This window comes from Phialemonium atrogriseum, assembly GCF_030411735.1.
Source record: "Phialemonium atrogriseum strain 8032-3 unplaced genomic scaffold QBC33scaffold_31, whole genome shotgun sequence".
Taxonomy (NCBI): Eukaryota; Fungi; Ascomycota; class Sordariomycetes; order Cephalothecales; family Cephalothecaceae; genus Phialemonium; species Phialemonium atrogriseum.
The window spans coordinates 249,600-270,632 of NW_026848168.1; the positions used below are offsets into that span (position 1 = coordinate 249,600).

Genomic DNA, 21,033 nt, shown 5'->3' on the forward strand with positions numbered 1-21,033 from the left:
AGGCATGGTCCAGAAAACGTGGTGGCTTCACGTAGATCCCCGAAGGCAGCTGTTGAGAAGCTTTGGTTGACTGGACAGCGGATCAAGGTCCTTGTAAATAACAGAGAGGAAGACGGGTTGAGCCGTTGAGGTGTCCCAAACAATCATGTTGCCTGTGATTACTCGGTACCGCAGTTCGAATTTGGCTGGTTCCCCGCCGATTGGTCAGTTCCTCGAGACCCCCGCAAATTGTTCTGGACCGGTAGACTCTACGCATACGGGGGGTGACTCGATATTTTAACCGGAATACGTTGCTGCCTAGGTATGTAGAGTAGCTTCCCTCCCTCTCTTCCTCTTTGAAGTAGCCAACCGCGAATGAGCACAACGTCCACCAAAGCGTGCTAAGAGAGATTGTCGGGGGGACCATGGGACCTTAAATAATATGTACACAAACCGATCCTTACAGCAACTCCGCCCCTTCCTGCTGAGAAAAGATCCATGGAGTTCCGCAGTGTGAAAAGGGGGCGAAATTTACGGGCCGACAGGCGCCACCTGCGGGCTTCCGCCCATCTGACTGGACCCTCGCCGTAGACCTGCCATTTTGCCTTAATCCAATCATGTTCTTCATCTCCGCGGTAGAGCCGCGCGACGGCAGTTGTTGCGCGAATCCGTTCAGCCAAGAGCGGTAACACGCATGAGGGTCCCGGCCGAATCCAGTGTGGGGGAACCGGGGCTTCCGAGCTTTGTTCATTTTGAATAAATAAAGCGGTCGCGCCCGCTCCGACAAGCAGGTAGGTTCCTGTTCGACTTCGAGAGAATCACGGATCTCTGTCGCGACACACACACACACACACACGCCAGTTCTCGCCTCCAAGATGGGTATCCTCTCTGCTTCCGATGGCACCTCGGACCCTATCCTGTCGCGCATGGTGGCCGAGGATAAGGTGTCGTGGTACAAGAAGCCCAACCTGAGGATCCTGTACCTGTGGCTATTCCTCTGCTGCATGGGCGTCGAGATGACCTCGGGCTTCGACTCGCAGTTGATCAACGTCTTGCAGTTTTCTCCGCCTTTCAATAAGTGTAAGGGCCACCCTGTCCTGTGATGTCCTGCGCTATCCTGCCCTCGCAGTAATTAATTATTGAGTGTTGTTGACATGCATAGACTTTGGGGCAGGATATCGAAATCCCATCACGGATCAACCCTCAATTGAGCCAGGACTCCTGGGGTTCATTTCTTCTTGCTATCAGCTTGGCTCCATCATTGGCGTTCCCATCGCCCCTTGGCTCAATCAGCGCTATGGGCGACGGTGGTCCATCATGTTGGGCTCCCTCATCATGTGTGCTGGCTCCATCCTCCAGGGGTTCTCTCAGCATGGTAAGTAATTAGCTGACAGGTAGACTCTGAACCCGAACACCTTTCCAGCTGGCTGACCTGCCGCAGTGGCCATGTACATCATTGCCCGCATGCTTCTCGGCCTCGGCATCGTCTTCTGCATCATCTCCGGATCTGCCATGATTGGAGAACTCGGATACCCCAAGGAGCGCCCTGTCTTGACCTCATTGGTAATTACTTATTCGGCTTTTTTGACTTTCTCAATCTTGAATACACATCCTGCCACCTAGCCCCTTGGCACTTGTGACTGTGACGCACATAATTTACCCCCTGAAATGCCCATCTCACCCCCCCTCCCCCCTCCCCCCTCCCGAGACATTCTCATCAATAATCTTGGAAACTAACTTATTTCCCCCCCCCCTCCCACACAGTTCAATAGCTCTTACTTTATTGGCTCCATTGTTGCTTCAGCTATTGCGCTGGCGACTGTGGAGATCAAGAACGACTGGAGTTGGAGGGTGCCGTCGATCCTCCAGATATGCCCGTCCTTGTTGCAGATCTCAATCGTTTTGTAGGTCTCCCCCAGAGAAACGCCACGGTGAGGAGGGGTTAGGAGGGTTAACATGGGCACAGCTTGCTGCCAGAGAGCCCGCGTTGGCTTATCAGCAAGGACCGAGACGACGAGGCGTTTGCCGTCTTGGTCAAATACCATGCCGAGGGGGATGCAGATTCGGTGCTGGTAAAGGCGGAGATGGCGCAGATCAAGTCGACCATCCAGCTAGAGTTGGCGCACTCTAAACAGTCCTGGATGGATATGGTCGCCACTGCTGGAATGCGCCGCCGCGTGCTCATCGCGGCCATGCTCGGGCTGTTCACTCAGATGTCGGGCAACACACTGCTTTCATACTACTCCAACCTCTTGTTCGAGATGATGGGATACACGAGCAGCTACGCCAAGACCAGGATCAACCTCGCCAACAACTGCTGGGGTTTGATCAACAGCACTATCATTGCCCTGCTTGTTACCCGGTTCAAGCGTCGGCACATGTTCATGTGTTCCTCCATATGCATGCTCTTGGTGTTCATCTCCATGACCGTTTCCTTTGAGAGACTGAGATTTGCCAAGGACAACAACATGACTAATGGAGCAGCATCAATTGCCGCGCTCATCTTCTACTTTGCCTATTCACCCACCTACAATGTCGGGAACAATGCGCTCACCTATAGTACGACCCCCTTCTCGCTTCTTCTCATCCCTAGGTGGCCTTGCTAACGTGAGATGCAGCTTATCTCGTGGAGCTCTTCCCCTATGCCGAACGAAGCCGCGGAATTGGCGTCGAACAGGTATTCGGCAAGATTGGCGGGTTCTTCTCCAACAATGTCAACCCTATTGCCCTGACCGCCCTCGACTGGAAGTTCCTCGCCATCTACTGCGGCTGGATCACCTTTGAGTTCCTCTTCCAGTTCGTCTTCTACCCCGAGACCCAGGGACGTACTCTGGAAGAACTGGCATTCTGTAAGTGCTCCTAGGTCTGAATAATCCCACCCTGCTTCGAGATCTGCATTCTAACATGCAATGTGACAGTGTTCGAGGACAAGGCGCTTGCCGACCAGGCCGTTGCCGCCGTCGAGAAGCAAATCCACGGCGAGGAGAATGTTGCCACCGCCGTCGAGGAAGAGAGAAAGGTTGTTGTATAGGTAGCTACAACATCAATGACCTGAGCACGCGTTACTTTGAGCAACCACAATTTTGCCACCTCCCGTGTGTCGTGGCAAGACCAGAGGAACATTGAAACGTCGAACACCCCCCAACACCCACCACTCCGAGGTTGTTACGTTTCTCTTTATTTACGACAATCCTGCATTCTCGTACGATGTGGCATGGTCTGTTTGACACGTCTTTGCGTTCAAACGGGAGAGTTGGGCCGTCTCCAACCATTGCAGGAAGAAGACTGGGTACGTCTCCAAGTTCCGAAAGTTTGGGCGGACTGGACTCTGAACCAGTTTCTCCGTAACGGCCAAGTCACGAGAAGAGGCGCAGAGGATTACATGCCGGTGGCGGAGAGTCAAAACATACGAGAAGAGCAGACAGACATATATTCAGCGCCTTATTGGTAGCTACAAGTCGACCTGCCTAGGAACCTACAAATCCACTATGAAATAAATAAACAAATCAATCAATCAACCCCCCTCCTCCGCCCAAGGAAATACTTTGTACAACTTCCCTAACTGTCCCAGATAGCCCCATAAGCAGAAATACCCCTCGTCTCCAGCCCATATACAATCTTCTTTGTGATCTTCTCATTGGCAATAACGATGACGGCCTCGGCCCCGAACTGCCTCACCAGGTTGTAGCTCAGCCCGAGCATGTCGGGCCGGCCAAGCTTGTTGGTGTCCCAGATGACGGCATCGGGGATGGACCTCCTGAGGGCGCGCACCATGTCCGGGCCAAAGCTCCGCTCGGGGTCGCGCGTGCTCCAGACGAGCTGCGTGGCGCAGCTGGGCGACTGCAGGTGCCCGAGGCAAGGGCCGATGCCCGAGCCCGTGGCCACGACGACGACGCGGTTGAACAGCGTCGCGATGCGCATCACGCCGCACGTCGGAACCCCGCGCACCCACACGTGCCGCGGCGGGTGCGTGATGCACCGCCGCGTCCAGTCGCCCGCGTTGGACACCACCACCGAATACCCCCGAGGGAACTGCGAAGGGCTGTGCGTAGGGCCGTGCGCCGACGGCGAAGGGATCGTCGCGAACGAGTGCCACTCCACGAGGGGTCGGAAGGAGAGCCGCGCGAAGCTGCCGTTCACGGGAACCGTGTAGTCGAAGTGCAGGCGCACGGCGTGGTCGGAGAGCACCTCGGATGTGACGGGGACGCGGCGCAGCCAGAACCACGACAGGGCCACGCTGGTGGTCGCCACGATGAGCAGCCAGAAGGGCACCGAGGAGACCACGGCCGCGCCGAACGGGGTGGAGCTCTCGCGGGCGGCGTCGCTGATGCCGATCAGGGTTTGGGTCCAGAAGAACGCGAGCATCGTCCAGCCCATGAAGCGGTGCCACCGCTCGAAGAAGTTGTGGTTGGCCTTCCTGAACGACGGCCAGGCGAAGCCGAGCATGGTGAAGAACATGGCCGTCAGCACCCAGGAGAAGACTACGAAGGCGGGAGAGTGCGGCGGGTAGTCGGGACAAGTCTCCATTGTCAGGCAGACGATGTCGTTGATGTTGGCCGCCAGTAGCCACAGACCGGCACACGAGGCTGCGCTGGAGTGGACGCCGCCAAGGTGGTAGATCTTGGCGCACGGGGCGCGGATCCAGAGGGGCCACGACTTTGGCACCGAGCAGAATATGGTGTACAAGGCGTTGATGACAAAGTCCTGGCGGATGAGGACGGCCACCACCAGGTTGACCGCGACCATATTGCCGAGCCATTCGCGATTGCCTCCCTTCAGATACACGGCAACGACTGCCGCAGCGTTTGCCATCCAAACGACGGAAAATAGGAAGCGGTAGGGGATGAAGATTCGGTACAGCAGACCCCTGAATGGTTGCGGAAGCCCTTTTTCCGGAATTGGGTCGTTGAGGTCAAACTCGTCCTTCTGTCCGGACACGCTTGAGTCCGAGCCGTAGACCCCGAGGGTGGCGGAACTCCGGGAGTCGTCGTCTCCGCAAGGTTTCTCGTGGATCACCGAGACCGTGGTAGTAGTAGAAGCTGGCTTGGTCGGATAGTCGGTTGGGTGATCGAATGAGCCCACTGTCGAGCCCGCTGTCGAGTCGGAATCGCTGCCATCCTCGGCCAACTTCCGAAGGGCGGGTTTGTCAACTTTGCCATTCCGTGTTAACGGGAAGGACTCAAGAACATGGTAGTGAGCGGGACAAGCGTAATAAGGTAGAATGGGCTCGATGTGTTCGCGGACGGCCGAAACGTCGCAGGAACAAGGCTGAAGGAACGCATGAAGTTCTCCGCCGATCATGAGTGTTGCGGCTTTGGTGACCCCGGCGGCCGTGGATATGGATGATGTAACACCATCCAACTCGACCCGGAAACCCTGGTTCAGGCGTTAGACAGGCCCTTTATCTTTTGCCGCTCATTGTGCCCGGTTGCTCACCTTGATCTTTACCTGGTCGTCGCAGCGCCCTTGGATCTTGATGGTTCCATCTGGATTCCAGAGGCCAATATCGCCGGTATTGTACATTTTCGTCCTGCCGGGAATCAAGTTAGCAACCCGCAGATTTCCATGAGACGACATGCATTTCCGGACACGAACCTGTCATTGGCGAACTTGTCATGGAGGTATCTCTGGCGCGTTAACTCTGGGAGGCCAACATATCCCCTGGATACCCCCTTTCCGCCCGCCCACATTGTGCCGGCCTGGCCGATGGCCACCTGGTTCAGGTCCTCGTCCAGGATGTAGACGCGGTTGTTTGGGGTTGGCCTGCCAATCGAAAGTAGCTCCCCAGGGATGTGCCTTTGCATCGTGTTCACAATCGTTGTCTCTGTTGGCCCACAGCAATTGTAGTAGGTCAGGTAGGATGCCCATAAATCCGCCGTCCTGGTCCAAGGTTAGGTAAGTCCGGGTAGGAAGACCACACGGGGTTTTGTAGGTGGCGACACTTACTTTTGGCTGACGGGCTCGCCGGCTGTCGCGACGGTTCTGAGATTATGGAACTGCTGTGGCTCATACTGGGAGAGGATGGAAGGTGTGCAGATAAGTACGTTTATCTAAGGGGAAGAAAGGGGGGTCAGAATCCCGAAACTGGGGTTTGAGGGGCGATCATCACAGATATTTCCAAACTTACCTGGTTCAGTGTTTCCACCCAGTCAGACCCTCGCAAGACCAGCGTGCCACCGTTGCAGAGGCATCCTAGAATTTCCCACGCGGCCATGTCAAAACTAACGTTCAACACTTGCCCCACGCGAACCCCCTGATGGATTCCGAGGTTGCCTGGATGCGAGCAGACCAAGTTGGCAACATTGCCGTGCGTCACATCCACTCCTTTCGGCGCCCCCGTAGTACCTGCACAATCTTCTGTTAATGGTCTGCGGTCCGGCAATGTGTTTGCCTTTTTTTTTGGGGGGGGGGGGGAGGGAGGCTTCTCAGCTGACGAACCGGAGGTGTATATTACATAGCATCCGCTGTCTGCCGTCGTGGACTCCTCGGCCTCTGTATCGTCGCGGTCGTCTTCATCCTGGCTACTGGTGGTTTCCTGGTCGATGACGACAACTTGGGAGCCCCCGAGTGTGAGCTCGCCAAGCCGGTGCACTGTCGACTGAAGGCACACGACGACCTTACCGCCGGACTGCTCCATGACCCTCTGGAGTGTTTCCTTAGGGGCCACACCGCCGTCGAGGGGAACGTACTGGGCGCCGCACCGGAGGATAGCCACGATGCCGACGACCATGTCGATGCCGCGCTTGACCACTAGTGGAACCCTGTCGCCACGGCACAGGCCGGCGCGTCGAAGGGAGTGCGCCAAGTGTCTTGAGCGCCGGCCGAGTTCCGCGTAGCTGAACTGGAGGTGTCCGGATCCGGCGTGGTCTATGACGGCCACGTCGTCGGAGATTGTGCGGATGTGGTGCATGATGGCTGCGGTGACAGTGGGGAACCGGGGGGCCACGTTTAAGCCGTTGGTGAAGTGCTGTCCTGGCAGCCGCCCCTCCATCCCGGGGTGGGCGGGGGGGTCAGCTCCGTCGACAGCGTTGTGGGACATGGTGACTTGGAGCTGCACAGGGTGAGGGTGAGTGTGACTTGGGTCTTGAGATAGAAGAGGAGGATGGAGACATGCCCTTGGTCGAGGAAGCGGGGGGCCTGGAGTGGTGAGCGGTGAAGGATATAAATGCTCCAGATGGACAGAGCTAGTTGCCTTGGAGCCTGCAGCTTTGTCGTCCCCCCCTCCCCCTTGGACCATTGTATCCCAATAGTCCCGATCCGCCTTTCAGCTCCGCCAGCCCACCTCGGACCATCCATGGTGTGCAGTCTTGGACCAACATGCATTAGAATGGTCGACGATCGGACGGGGTCAGCTGAATGCATGCGTCCGAACTCGGTCACTCGGTCGGGCTTCACAATGTCAAGCAGGTTTGGCAGGCCGGGAAGTCCACGTTCGCGGTGCAACTGCGGGCACCTTCCGAATGCGGTATCCTCCCGCCCCAACGGTTTGGCAGCAAGGTTGAGGAGGTCATTTGTATCAGCTCACGGTATGTGGCCGACGAACGACAACACTACGGAGGCAGGGATGGAGAAATAATTACTGTCTTAACAAGGGGCACGCAATTGACACACACTCGGTGACCGCTCAGGGCAAATGATGGAAGGGGTGAGGCGAAGGTCGTTTCCTGGGCTACACGGAATGTCAATATCGAGAAAAGGTGTAAGGATGACATCAGCAGGTTTGAACACACAAATTACCACCAGTTCGGCAACAGTTCGCCGCAAACACCGCCCACTTGCCTTCTCGGGAGTATTCACGGCTCCACTCGACGGCTCATCCAACAGTGTGACCTTTTCCGATCACCAGATTCGAATCCCTGTCCTGCTGAATCCGAGGCCGAGGAAGCGTTCAGAAGCCGTGACAAGTGCCCGGTGCGAGGGAGAAATGACAGGCGCTTAATTTGTGTCTGAGATTCTGGACCTCAACATTGGCAAATAGGCGTGCGAATCCAGCCCTTTCGGCCCGCGACCCCTGGAGAAAGCTCGGGTACCTTCTGGACCATCCCTAGATCCAAAGGCTGGTATGGAAAGGGAATTTGGATTTTGACATGTCTTTCCAAGGTACCAGTAGTTTATAGCTCGCCCCGTTGGGCGCTAGCCTAGTTGCCGGAACAGCCAATCATGTCTTGCACCGTCTTATCACTTTAGGTTTCCCCAATCTTCGCCAGCATTGATTGGGTACCCAGCTGGAGGTGCCCAGCAGCAGTGGCCACCGCTCCCTGCGTCGATCAACGCCGATCATCTGGGCATAAGGCCTACGGGATCTGCAACACACCACGCTAGCGACGAGCTACCTAATCAAAGGATCGTCGGGAGCCAGGGGGGGCCCAGCCCCCTCCATAAAAAATCAAGTGTTCACATGTAACCTAAACCTACACTTTGGTTCGGGATATCTGTCGACTACGGAATACTTCATCATAGATCCCATCCCGCGCTGACCGCTCCCCATCACGAGGTTGCCGACTAGTCAGTCACAGACAGTCACAGACAGTCACAGAACTGCCAACAACAGATCGAGATGTCTCACAGCAGCACCGCAGAGGGAATCGAACCTTGCCTCGTCGTCGTCTCTGCACCAACGCCCAAGGTGCGCGTGCTTGCCTTCAACCGCCCTGAGAAGCGAAACGCGCTCTCCCAGCACCTCATCCAGCAGTTTCTCGACGAGCTGCTCAAAGCATCGTCGGAACCCGAGGTTAGAGTCATCGTGGTCACAGGGAACGAGACCGCTTTCTCAGGTGAGTATCGTGACCCCGCCCGCCCGCCTCGCAGGAAAATGAAAATGCGAATTCTGACAGAAACTCTAGCTGGAGCGGATATCAAGGAGATCGCCCGCATGGATGGAGAGGGTGCCCGACGATGCCGGTATCTGGAGAACCTCTGCCATGGCATGCGCAGCATCAAGGTCCCCGTCATCGCAGCGGTGGAGGGCATGGCGGTTGGTAGTTTGGTGCCAAGGACGTTGGTCGAACCAGAGAAAGCTAACGGGGGGCGGCCTTAGCTCGGCGGGGGCTTCGAGGTTGCGCTCATGGTGAGTCGTCACATTTTGCAAACCCCAAACCCACCCTCCGCCCCCCCTGTGTGTCCTGTGTGTCCTGTGTGTGGCGTTTTTAGCTGACGATCCCGAGTGTGACATGATCTTTTCCTCAGCCACCGCAAAGTTTGGCTTTCCGGAAGTCAACATTGGGTTGATCCCTGGGGCAGGCGGTACACAGCGACTGACCAATGCCGTGGGAAAGTTCCGAGTGAGTGTGGGGGATGCACCCTTGCCCCGCCACCAGGGTGGCTCCCCCATGTATGTACATACTAACCTCGTTGGAACCTAGGCGATGAAGATGATCCTGCTTGGCGATCACATCAGGGGTGATGAGGCCTCCGCATTCGGCCTAGTCGCCAGCCTCTCAGAGCCTGGGACCGTGCTCAGTCACGCTATTGAGGTCGCGGCCCGGTTGTCAGAACAGAGCTCTTCGGCAATAGCCCTTGCTAAAGAGACCATCTCTCGCGGTAAGGCTAGCAACCAACCCCCCCCCACCCCCCCACCCCGTCAATAAGGGTCCCGTTGCCATTGTCACGCTTACTAACCATGTTGCCCCCCGGCCCACAGCTGACGATTTGGGGAGGGATGATGAGTTTGAAAGAAGTATGTATTATTTCGCGTTTGGTACTAAGGACAAGGTCGAGGGTGTTTCTGCGTTTCTTGAGAAGAGGCCGCCACAATGGCAGTGAGCCTTTTCTGTTTTCCCCGTCCTCTTTATATCTCGCTGCGTAATTACCTAGTGGATTGGGCTGTCGCTTCCGATAATTATTGATAAAATTTACGTCCGCTTTGCTTAAGCTTACAACTCGACGATGCGCGGCGTGGCTGGTGATGCTGCATACAAACTCTGGCTCTGTCACACCTTGCCACGCACAGACCTGCTGCACCCTGAGCAAAGTGCATGAGCATTACAATATGCTGTGGAGCAAGATCCGCTTCCATTCCGGTTCCGGAGATAGGGGAAGATGAAGCTTTCCATAATAATGCACCCTGTCCGCTGCAGAATGAGGGAGATGGGGTTTTGCCAGGGAGCATGATATTGAGTGAGGTTTGCTTGCGAGAGCTCGAAAGTCGAATCCTCGAAGTACAAAAGGTTCCTCCACCCCCTCAAATCAGTGATCCAGTACGGATTAGTTGTGCTAGTGGATACCTGATTAGCACTTTTTAGTCATTCGGCGCCATGCTCGATGCGTCTCGGAGCATTACGTCAGGTGTCCCGTTAACGTGGACGGACGTCAGGGTGCCACTTAATTAACAACGCATCCTCGCCGAATGCATGGAACTCACGCTCAATGAAGAAATGAGGAGCCGCCGGTACAATCACAGAGTGGGGTCCAGCAGGACGTGGCAGCTCGTCTTTCCGACTTCGGCCGCGATCATCTCCCGGTTGTATCTACTTACGCCGTTGAAGGAGGCAGTCATACCAGGCTAATCACCATCCGATTATCCTTCGATGCATATGGTGTGGGGCAGACTGCGTCGCTCAACATTACCATAGCCCTCATTAGCGATCGAATCAGAGCCGGGATTAGGATTCCACGCGCCTTTAGCCGCTTTGGCAGCTATTGTTACCCATTCCCGAGAACAACAGCAAGGACAGGTTGGAGATGGTGCTCAAGAACAACGAAGGAGATGACCGGTATCAGCTACGATGAATACTATTTTGAGATGGACAGGGGCGCCCGCGCCCATGGAAGCAAGCAGAACCACGGTTATACTGCTACAGGATTGATCCAAACAATGGGAAGTGTTAGGCGGGTTGGTTTGCGGAGGAGCCGGGTGGAGAGGAGTTGAGTGGTCTTGTGGTTTGGGATACCTTCTGGAGAACTGATGCTTATTTCTTTCTTTCCTGTCTTTAAGACTACAATTACGACAACGTCGGGTTGCAACCAGAAATTCCATCATTACTGCCCGTGACTTTATCCTAGATCCTGTCGCAATGTCCTGTATGTTTCTAACTAAGGTTGGGTATCCTTTTCCTTCTTGGTCTCCAGCTGCTCGCCTCTAGCATCCTACTCTGCTAGGGCTCATAGTCCTTTTCGTGGCATCTCGGTACGTTCAAGCCCACTTTCCCAACAAAGCCATCACCCCAGTACCCAACAACAGAGAAAAAAGCATGGAAAGAACACGTCTCTTGTCTCGAGTCCTGTTGGGATTGAACAGAAAATCCCTCGCCAGCAGTTCGACCAGCCCGGTGTAGATCAGAATACCAGCCGAGATGGAGTCGAAAACACCCGAGACAACGTTGGCAGTGAAGGAGCCACCGTTGTATGTAGTCCGGAGACCCAGGCCTATGGCGATCGCAATCGGGGTTGTCAGCCCGTACGCGGTGCACAGAGCCCATGGCATCCAGCGAAGGCGGTGCGGGAAGGGGATGGCAGACAGCCGGGCGCCGATACCCAAGCCCTCGAAGCTTTGGTGGAAGACAAGAACGGGGTATAGCTGGGCAAACTCCTCACCCGCGACGCCAAGATTCAAGCCGATGATGACGGAGTGGAATATGACACCGAATTCGAGGATGAGGAAGGCCGCGATTTGCTCGTGGAATGCCCGCTCCATCTCTATTGACGAACCGGACAGGACATCCAGTTCGTCGACGTCGAGCTTTTTCTCGGATACGCTTCGGGATTGGTGGGCAGATTCGAGGTCCTGGTTGTTCCCGTGGCCATTGCCATCGTCATGTGTAGCGTCACTCGCCGCTGTACCGCCTGCCGTAACCGTGTGCTCAACATCGTGGTGCGGATGCACAGCCGAATGGCCGTATTTGCCCTCGACATACCACTCGGCGAAAAAGTCGAGGAGGAAGATGGCCATAATGGAAGTCAGGGCGATGGCAGGGGGCCAGCTGTAGACGGCCCAGCCCCCGGTCATGCCGACACATGAGCTGGGGCCGATCTCGTCGTAAGCCGGATCGAGGAGATGGATGAAGGCAGTGGCAATAATGACACCGGCGCCGAAATAGCGGGCAAACAGATAGACATAGCGCGGGATGTGGAAGCGCTTCACACGCGTTGCCAAGACGGGGAAGAAGGTGGCGTAGGTCGAGACAATGAGGATCACAAAAAGAGCCGAGATGCGAGCCCCCAGGCGGCCGTCGTAGTCATTGCCACCGGCATATAAATAGCAGATGATTTGGGTTGGATCGGCCGTGTCGAGGTCGACATTGGTCGGGTCAAAGGTGGAGTTGTCCATAGCGTGTGACGCATTGACGGAATGGGACGAGACGAGGTTGAGTGAAAGCTTATTTTGACACCAAGATCTTGGCTACACAGCATAAGACGGGAGGAGGCGCAGAAGACAAGAGGCCAAGACAAGCTGCCAAGCTGGACCATTTATGAAGAGGACAACGTGGGATGGAGGGTGGAGGATGGAGGATCGATGGAAAAATTCAGCAGTCCCAGATGGCTGGTTCGGTTCGTCTGATTCGCAGGAACCCGAGTCTATGCCGTGGGGTTATCGGAGACATCAATATCACTCACTAGTTACCTACCTACGCATACTGTACGGAGTAATCCGTTCTACTACCTTCAAAGTTCATGTTGCGCACCTTGATGGCCGGCGACTTTGCAATACCCTCACCTCTAATTGGCTGCCGTTCAATGTGCTTATACATGTGTAGCGCCGCCGTGGAAGATTTAAGCGTGGGTAGCGAGGCCATCAAGGTTCTCGAACCATCCAAGATGGGATTTCTCTCAGCTTCATTGGCCGTGGATGACCATTTTTAGAATCTGTTCAAGTCGTGGAAACTCCTACACAGTATGGTCGGGTGATCGGCTCATCACTACCATTGGACCTGCTCGCGCTGTTCGCGGCACAGTAACCTCGCCCGACTCCTGTCTGCTGAAACGGGTTGGGCCCGGACGCAATGCACGCACGCAAGGCACCATAGCGTTACGCTAATATCAATAAATGGATATTCCTTACGTCGCAAATGTGGACGTGGCCACCAAGGACCTAAGGACGCAATCAAAAGTTCAGCTTCGTCCAAGCTGGAGCAGGCAACCCCCACGACCGACGACACCTGTCTGCCTGTGGTCCACAAGCTAGGTAAAGCCACACCCAGAACGGTTTGGGCAATGCCTACATCTGTAATTAAAGCCTAGCCCGGCGCTGCTTTCTGCACTGTGCAGACCTCCTTGCTCAACATCGACCAGTTCCTGGTTCGCAGTCTCCCGCCGGTATCAGCCGAAGAGTTGGGTCAAGTTCGCTCACGCGACGGCCACCGTCTTTTCACAGACCCCAGTCTCTGTGTCTGGCTCGCCCACTCCACTCTGCAATTTTACTACCTTCCGGTCTTCCCTTGCAACGAAATACCATGAAGCGGATAATACGGCAACCAGGGTGGCGCAAAGCAGGCCGATTGAGCAGTGGCAGGACGCCTGGAACAATTCTGTCAGCAACAGTTCCGATAATACCTAGAGTTCTTCCAAACTAAGAGTAATAGCTTACGTTTGTAATCCCAATCGCCAGGCCTGCCGATGCTAGTCGCTTCGATTAGAAATAGGCACATCGGTTAGAAAGGCAAACTTCACTCACCCAGGAGTCCACTAATCGTCACCGCGAATATGCCGCAACCCTTGAAGAATTCCTGGCTAGCATCAGTCTAGAGATTCTGGAGATTGTCCTTTGTCGGCTCTGAAGCATCAGACTCACTATTCGCAGTGGTAGTTTCTCGGTTGGATATCAAAAGCTAAGGTGATACAAGACACCAGGGTAGTATCCAGCCTCAGCAATGCCTAGGAAGAAGCGGCAAGCGAGGATTCCGGCGTAGTTCTGCATCGAGCCCTGGCACATGGAGGTGATACCTTACATCATCCTCAGCGGTGAACTTAGCAACAAGAAGTTACCTTGGAAGCTGAGATATGGAAATGGGCGCATCTGTGTAGCAAGGGATGGTGCTAGCGACTACCTACGCAACTCGCAGCATAATTATAGCCGCCGCCATGGTTCAAACACACGCGTGTGGTCTGACACTTCCTCCTCCCCAGCTGAGAATTATGGTAATCCATCCGTCTTCTGCTCAAGTCCTCCACCCGTGTCACCTCATTATCTGACTGCATGTCGGGGGTCTAGCAGACACTTGTAAGGCCTTCTCTATCATGAATAAATGCTGCTAATTCGGTGCTTGCTCGCTATTTGAGTAGACATTGCGATGGTGGTCTGTTGTCCACCACGTCGAAGATCGCGCACCAACGATGGGCCTCGTTCATCCCGACGAGCAAGCCATATCTCTCCCATGGGGATCAAGAAGCTTGAACTGACCCGCCATCTTGCCTATGGAACACATGCTAGCGCAAAACAACAATACAAACACAAGAAGGAAGATCAGGGCTTTATTGGAAGAGTACGTGGTTGCATGCCGTCTCTACGTTAGGTACTCTGAAAAATGTCCGCCCTCCACGTGACCTTGCACGTGCCACAACTTTTCACCCCTTTTCCTTTTAGTATCAAGAATTTGAGCTTGTCTGGTGGTAGGTATTTTCAGGCAGCGATTCATGACACACCCATTTTCAGGGGGTAACAAATGAACCGCGATAAAAAAAATGCAGACAGCTTAGAATTGGCCAGGGACCGGGGTTTAATGTGGTATCATGATGGAATTGCTCCCGTGTCATACTGTAATGCAGTAGCCCGAGCGTGTCATCGAATCACACGCGATCCGAGACGTGCTGGGCTCCGGATGGCACAGTCATGTATGCCACCAATCAAGGGACCGCGCGGCACAAGCGCCAGGAGAATTTAAGGAAGCGCTTTCCCAAGTTGGGCTGATAAGCGAGGAGGCCCAGATCCTCTTTACAGCATAAGCCCTCTTTCACAACACACCAACTACCAACTCGTTGCTATCATGTGTTTCGGCGGCGGCAAGAAAGGACAGAAAGGACAGAAAGGACAGAAAGGACAAAAGAGCCAACCGCCTCTACCACAACCAGTTCCATGGGTTTTAACGGAATTGCCAGCGGCCCGCGTGATGGAACGCAACTTAAAGACACTGCTACAAAGGAGGTTTGGCAAGGGAAAATGGAGAGTAGAGTTGCGGAACGATCGGTACCTTGTGCATGCTCCCAGGCTGCTAACAGATGTGAGTTGCGCTGGCCCCTCGTGAGGGGTAATTAGATCTGGGGCATGTGTTCGATGCTGATTGACCCCCAGCCTGAGAGAGACCAAGTCTTGGTCAAATCGACTCCGAGCGCGCAGAAACAGCCGAAGAGGGGGAACAAGGCAAGAAAATGAAGAGGGCTTCTGTGGGTCAAAAGTGGCTTGGACACATCAACATCACTGGGTGCTCTCTCTGGCGGGCATTTGCGTGGCCCTGGTCTCTTTTTGAGTAGCCAATAGACGCATTGCAAATGCATATGCCCAGCAGCTAAATATCCCCCACCTTCGGGCCCGTTCCTACCCAAGCAACCGCCTTTTGAAACTCTGCTTTTGGCCAGTTGCTATCCACGAATATGACTGCTCATCTGGGACTCACCTGTTCTACAGCACCAAAAACCGACTCTTAATCAACATCTTGGATAAAATGGGATGCAATTTCAGTAAACAGAAGGAAGAGAAGGAGAAGGAAAGGGAAAGGGAGAGGGAGAAGGAAAGAGAGAGAAAAAGGAAGAGGGAAAGAGAAAGGGCAGCAGAGAGGGAAAGAGAAAGACAAGAGGCGGCAGAGAGAGAGAGAGAGTGGGCAGCAGAGAGGGAAAGAGATTGGGCAGCAGAAAGGGAGAGAGAAATGGAAGCAGAGAGGGAAAGAGAGTGGGCAGCAGAGAGGGAGAGAGAAATGGAAGCAGAGAGTGAGAGAGAAAGGGTAGCAGAGAGTGAGAGAGAAAGGGTAGCAGAGAGTGAGAGAGAAAGGGTAGCAGAGAGTGAGAGAGAAAGGGCAGGCCAGAGTGGTTCAGAATACAACCACACCGATACCAGTGAGCAGAGCCCTGACCAGAACCAAGGCTCAACTCACACTACCCCAGCCCAAGTGCAATCCAGCAGCACCAGCATTACCACCCCATCGCGCAGTCAGGGGGTTACAAACCGACAAGATGACCATAGCTACTCGACAGAGTCTGACGCAACCGCAGATCTCTCACCGCTAGCGGAGTTGCAGAGAGCCCGAGATGCTCTTACGAAAGCCACCAAACCGGGCTACACGCGTGCGACTGCATATATCCCAATCGACGAACTAGTCAAAATCCTAAACGAGAAGGCTGTAGCAGCGATGCTTCCCGCTTGCCTCGGAGATAGCGAGCTTCAACAGTCTCACTACGAGCAGCTCTCACGTGATATATGCGGTCGTAGCTGTGAGAGGAAGTTTGAGAAGGGAGATGAAGTGGCCTACGATCGGATCCTCGCGATTCTCATTATCATGAAAAAGTTCAAACAGCTAGAGCAGTTTCTCGATAACAAGATCAACAACGGCGACCTCCCGCTCGTGCAAGATCACCGCAAGCGACTCTACTCGGCCCGGGACAAAGAACAGCCTTTGCAGTTCCTTGAGGCACAAGGTTGGGACCTAGCCGACAGGCAGGAGCTCTACAAATCCCAATTGAGAGTTCTGGCTCCAGTGTTTGCACCGAGCGTTCATGGGCAAACGGCCAGCCACTACTCTGTCCCATATCTTCGACCTCTGCCGTTCAAGGAAATCCGCAGTGGGAATCTGCCAGGAAGTGTCATGGCCGGCCATTACGGCGAGGTTAAGCGTGTCAAGATCCACGCAGCCCACAATAGATTCAGTCACTCGGTAGGCATCCACCCCGACTAACACGCCACCTACCTATGTTTGCGCGAGTATAGTTTTAACATTTCTACCCAGCGCTTCGCCGTCAAGCATCTCAGGTCGGACAACGCCGACGACTTCAGGCACGAGGTTGCGAATCTCGAACGGCTTAGTAGGCGCCCTCACGGACACATCATCGAACTGCTCTTTACTGTGGAGCTGCTTGGTCAACTCACATACCCCACAGAGTACCTCCTGGTCTTCCCGCTCGCCACTGGGAACCTGCGAAACTCCTGGGCTTCCAGCCATAACGGGACACAGGAAGACCTTAGCAAGTGGGCCCTAGAGCAATGTCTCGGCATCTCCCAAGCTCTCAGAATAGTGCATGGTATTGATCCAAGAGTCGGCCAGATAGACACCGCTGGCAGTATGGAGGCGGGCTCACAAGGAAGCCAGGACACGCCTGAGGCCATTTACGGAATCCATTCGGACATAAAGCCCGAAAACATTCTGTGGTTCGGCTCCTCAGCTCCCCAAACCTCCCCGAACGACATCCTAAAGCTCGCCGACTTCGGAATTTCCACATTCCACCACACTGAATCCAGATCGGCCGCCATACTCGGCGCCCACACTAAAACTTACCGTCCCCCCGAGTCCCAACTAGGCACAACCAAGTCGCGCGCCTTTGACATCTGGAGTCTCGGCTGCGTGTTTCTCGAGTTCGTCAGCTACATCGTCCTAGGCCCAGGAGCGGGAGACTTTTCACAAGAGCGTCTCACCAAAGTTGCCGAAAGAGATGACAACGATATTCCCTCGGATACGTTTTACATCATAAATCGTGTTACTGTTAGGGACAAGCAGAATCGGCAGGCCAGTGTGAACCCAGCGGTGAAAGAGGTGAGTACCAATTTGAGTTCTCTCCAGCAATGAGTAAATTACATATCTTGGCGAAGAGGAGGAACGAGAGAGGTCTCTACGCGGTTTACTAAGAAGTAATTACAACCCCAGCGTATCCAGGAACTCCTCGAACATCCGAAATGCACACAGTTCATACGAGACTTCCTCGACCTCATCAAGGACGGCATGCTCGTGGTTAACCACGAGGATCTCAATAATGGTAATGTGAGGTACCGGATCGGGCCCGTGGTGCGATGTCTTGACGAGATGAAAAATGCCGCGGAACGCAACAAGGGCTATCACACTGACACACGCCCGAGGCCCACTGACTGGGAAGAGGAATATACATCTAGGAGACAACGGCAGGCCTCTTAAAGGCAGAATTGTATTGCCGAGTGGGTCTTGGTGTAAGAGACGTACAGGAGGCAATAAAATCTGCAAAATATGCAACCTTGTATATATTGATCTTGTAGTAGCTACGCTCATAGCCCTAGTTGTGCTGCGGATAATGACGATACCCATAAACCCTGACACTTTCTGCCTCGCTCTGTTCCGGCACGTCTTATTAGACCAAGGTGTTCGGGCCTTGGAGCTGAAATTTCACCACTTACTAGGCTCAAGGAGCGTCGGGCTCGCAGAACATACTTGTCTCCCAAGACCTGGACGACGGAAAGATTAGCACATTAGCGAAGGAACTTGTTATAATTACTTGCGATTGTCCGTCGAGAACCCACCGAGAGATGATACCCGTCACGGCCGCCATAAATGGAGTCCAAGACCTTCCAGATGCCATCCAGGTCGGCATATGCCATCTCAAGAGGGAATGCTCTAACGGGAAGCCTGGATACTGGCTGCTGCCCACTCCGCTTGGGACCTGTGGTGGACCGCGAGTGTACCACCTCTGGCCGCACGGGCCTCGTTGGCGCGGGCGGCGATGGTGATGCCGATGGTTTGTTCCCGAAGCACATGGTGTCCGCGTTGAGGTTTTGGGGTTCGAGCCCGAGCTTAAAGAAGCCGCCCGGTCGGTCCTCCGTGGTACCGATGGAAAACAAATCTCTGGTTGAGTCTGTCCACCTATTTTTGATGCTTCACGATCTCCTGTAGCCAAATGATGAGCTGCACGATGCGGTTAGTGCACTCGGGCTGCTGTGGTTGCGGCCCAAACAAGTAGGGCTGCAGGTCAATGACTGGTTACACGTTGCCACACCTATTGGTATCTGCCAGCTGGCATGCTTTGGGATAGGTAGGTAGTTCAGAATGCCAGCACCGCTTCACGAGTGCGAGTAGAAAAGGAGCCAAGATCCGTGTCACCCGTCTGTATGTACAGTACAATACATAATTAGGCCTGGCAAAGCTCCCCTCAACCTCCCGTCCAGGGCGCCTCAACCCAACGCTGGAAAATGGATCTGTTATGGAAAGGACCTGAATTTCGCAACCACCAATACGACGACTTTAAATACCACGGCCCAGGTGACAAAACACAGTTGTTTGGGAGTCCCATCAAGCCACCCAAGAAACAGCAAAGCCCGGTTTGGCCAATAGCAACGAGCATTCAATATTCACCAAGTGTTGCCCATCCTGAGTATGAAGAAGAAATACACTCGAGGCATTTGGAGACCGAAGAGGCTTGGGATGCAGAACTAAACGCGGTAAGTGCACAGCATCTAAACCCCCCTACCCCCCCCCCCCCCCCCCCCCGGGGAAGTGACTCACCTATTAACCCTACGGGAGCAAAAGGTCCCGGAAGTCAGCAATGTCAGCAATCACACAGATAAACCATCTGTATCCATCATGTAAGTCACAAACCACTTCAGGATGTTTGCTGTTTGCTTGAACAGACTCGACTTACATTTTCGGCCCTTCGCCTTAATTACAGCTTGTTTCCGTCCTACCCTCCTAGCCAGGGTAGTACAAATAACATCCCAAATCCTGCGAAGCTCAAGCATCTTCCAATCCAAGAGGACATATTTAGGAGAGTTGTGTCCCGGTTTTACATCCACCAGGCGCTGCAGATCATCGTCAATCGGAGCGTCCATTCCATCTGCCGCATCGCGTGCGCAATCCCACAAGACAGTGGCGATGCCGTGCCCTGCGTCTGTAAGCAACCTATATCCCACTTATAACTCTTGACTCTCCCTCCCAACACTTACTAGCGTACATTCTCCGAACCTCCGTGTCCCTCCACCCGGATCTCGCCCTCTCCATCACCTACTTTCCCACCGTCGAGCGTCTCTATGCCGTCTTCCTGGGCTGCCAGCCCAAGCAGATGGGCACTATCCACTACCGCCTCGGTTTCGCAGGAATGGGCGCCCTCCAGCCCTTCACGCTAATCAATACCTTCCTCGAAATCGAAAAGAAGCACCGATTCGATGCTGTTACCAGCCACAGCATGAACATGCTCAGGCTCGTGGAGAACTTCGCCGTCAGCGAGAATCATGATTCGACTCGCTACGCCTGGAGGAATGAGGAGGACCCCGGTGGCCTGGTGCGAATTTGTGGGCAGGTGACGCATCTGAGGGATCAGCTTGAGTTGTGGAAGGGGGAGATTGTGGGGTTGAGGGAGTGCATGGGGAACGACTTCCCAAACGAGATGGTGGATCCTCTAGATGTGGCGGGTAAGAAGAAATTGCCCTTGTTGGAGCCGAGAGCGTATCTCTACAGGTTGGTGAGGGAATACGAGGCGAGGATAAGGGTTTGCAATGGGGTATTGGCCACTGGAGGGTTGGCTTTTCAGGTGGTAAGTAATTTAAGGACCGACCCCTGTCACAAAGCCCATCAAAAAGTGGCATATTGACAGCGAGCGCAGGAAATAGCCACCATCGCCAGACGAGAGACGGGCAAGATGAAAGCTGTTGCGTTGCTGACCATGTTCTTCCTGCCGGCCACGTTTGTGTGTGTAAGTCCAATACCAGACTACTGACCCTACCGGTACATAATCGCAGACACGCTGACACCAACAACAGGCATTCCTCGCAATGGGCGTCTTCAACTGGCAGCCAAACTCTGGTTCCGACTCCGGCGACGGAGGGGGTAGCCAAAGCGACACGAGAATTCTTGCGCCCTTGTGGTGGATCTTCTTTCCTTTGTCGGGTGGCCTCACTGCCATTGTGCTGTCTCTGTACTATTTCTGGAAGGACCTAAAAGGATGGGTGCTGGCTCTGGTGCGACGGGCGAGGAGACGAGAAAAACCCGACCATTGCCGTGTCTAAGCTCAAGGGCATCTCGACAAGGTGTATTACATAGGATGGGGAATGGGATTGAGATTGGGATTGGTAAGGATCGTAGATTAATTAGATGCAATTCCCTGCGCACAGACTGCAGTACTTATAGTTCCTCTGGATATTTGCTGGCTGTTACAGAGTCGATGGGGTGGAACAAGTTTGGG

The 21,033-nt window shown here is 54.3% G+C and overlaps 6 protein-coding genes across 6 annotated transcripts; 4 read left to right on the plus strand and 2 right to left on the minus strand.

Moving 5' to 3' along the window:
• Nucleotides 1–854: 854 nt before the first annotated feature.
• QBC33DRAFT_499413 (general substrate transporter) lies at nt 855–3,010 on the plus strand (the record flags this gene model as incomplete). The annotated part of the gene is made up of 7 exons (XM_060425638.1): nt 855–1,059; nt 1,142–1,354; nt 1,421–1,542; nt 1,744–1,883; nt 1,946–2,538; nt 2,598–2,828; nt 2,898–3,010. The coding sequence occupies 7 exons, from the start codon at nt 855–857 to the stop codon at nt 3,008–3,010; spliced, it is 1,617 nt and encodes a 538-aa protein (XP_060279710.1).
• A 527-nt stretch (nt 3,011–3,537) lies between these two features.
• Nucleotides 3,538–6,970, minus strand: QBC33DRAFT_581066 (uncharacterized protein; the record flags this gene model as incomplete). The annotated part of the gene is made up of 6 exons (XM_060431241.1): nt 3,538–5,355; nt 5,416–5,509; nt 5,575–5,859; nt 5,926–6,029; nt 6,107–6,324; nt 6,418–6,970. 6 exons carry the CDS (start codon nt 6,968–6,970, stop codon nt 3,538–3,540), a joined length of 3,072 nt encoding a protein of 1,023 aa, XP_060279711.1.
• Nucleotides 6,971–8,311: 1,341 nt separating this feature from the next.
• QBC33DRAFT_549854 (ClpP/crotonase-like domain-containing protein) lies at nt 8,312–9,908 on the plus strand. Its single transcript, XM_060429003.1, has 6 exons — nt 8,312–8,753; nt 8,823–8,953; nt 9,017–9,046; nt 9,144–9,260; nt 9,342–9,519; nt 9,620–9,908. The coding sequence occupies exons 1-6, from the start codon at nt 8,537–8,539 to the stop codon at nt 9,739–9,741; spliced, it is 795 nt and encodes a 264-aa protein (XP_060279712.1). The 5' UTR covers nt 8,312–8,536; the 3' UTR covers nt 9,742–9,908.
• A 960-nt stretch (nt 9,909–10,868) lies between these two features.
• Nucleotides 10,869–12,454, minus strand: QBC33DRAFT_549859 (Zinc/iron permease). The gene has a single exon (XM_060429004.1). The coding sequence runs from the start codon at nt 12,242–12,244 to the stop codon at nt 11,111–11,113; it is 1,134 nt and encodes a 377-aa protein (XP_060279713.1). The 5' UTR covers nt 12,245–12,454; the 3' UTR covers nt 10,869–11,110.
• A 2,383-nt stretch (nt 12,455–14,837) lies between these two features.
• On the plus strand, nt 14,838–15,438 carry QBC33DRAFT_246076 (uncharacterized protein). The gene is made up of 2 exons (XM_060422953.1): nt 14,838–15,131; nt 15,203–15,438. Exons 1-2 carry the CDS (start codon nt 14,898–14,900, stop codon nt 15,281–15,283), a joined length of 315 nt encoding a protein of 104 aa, XP_060279714.1. The 5' UTR covers nt 14,838–14,897; the 3' UTR covers nt 15,284–15,438.
• An 815-nt stretch (nt 15,439–16,253) lies between these two features.
• QBC33DRAFT_573402 (kinase-like domain-containing protein) lies at nt 16,254–20,962 on the plus strand (the record flags this gene model as incomplete). The annotated part of the gene is made up of 8 exons (XM_060430699.1): nt 16,254–16,775; nt 16,848–16,923; nt 16,999–17,648; nt 17,760–17,873; nt 19,652–19,745; nt 19,802–20,385; nt 20,455–20,544; nt 20,612–20,962. 8 exons carry the CDS (start codon nt 16,254–16,256, stop codon nt 20,855–20,857), a joined length of 2,376 nt encoding a protein of 791 aa, XP_060279715.1. The 3' UTR covers nt 20,858–20,962.
• Between the last annotated feature and the right edge of the window lie 71 nt (nt 20,963–21,033).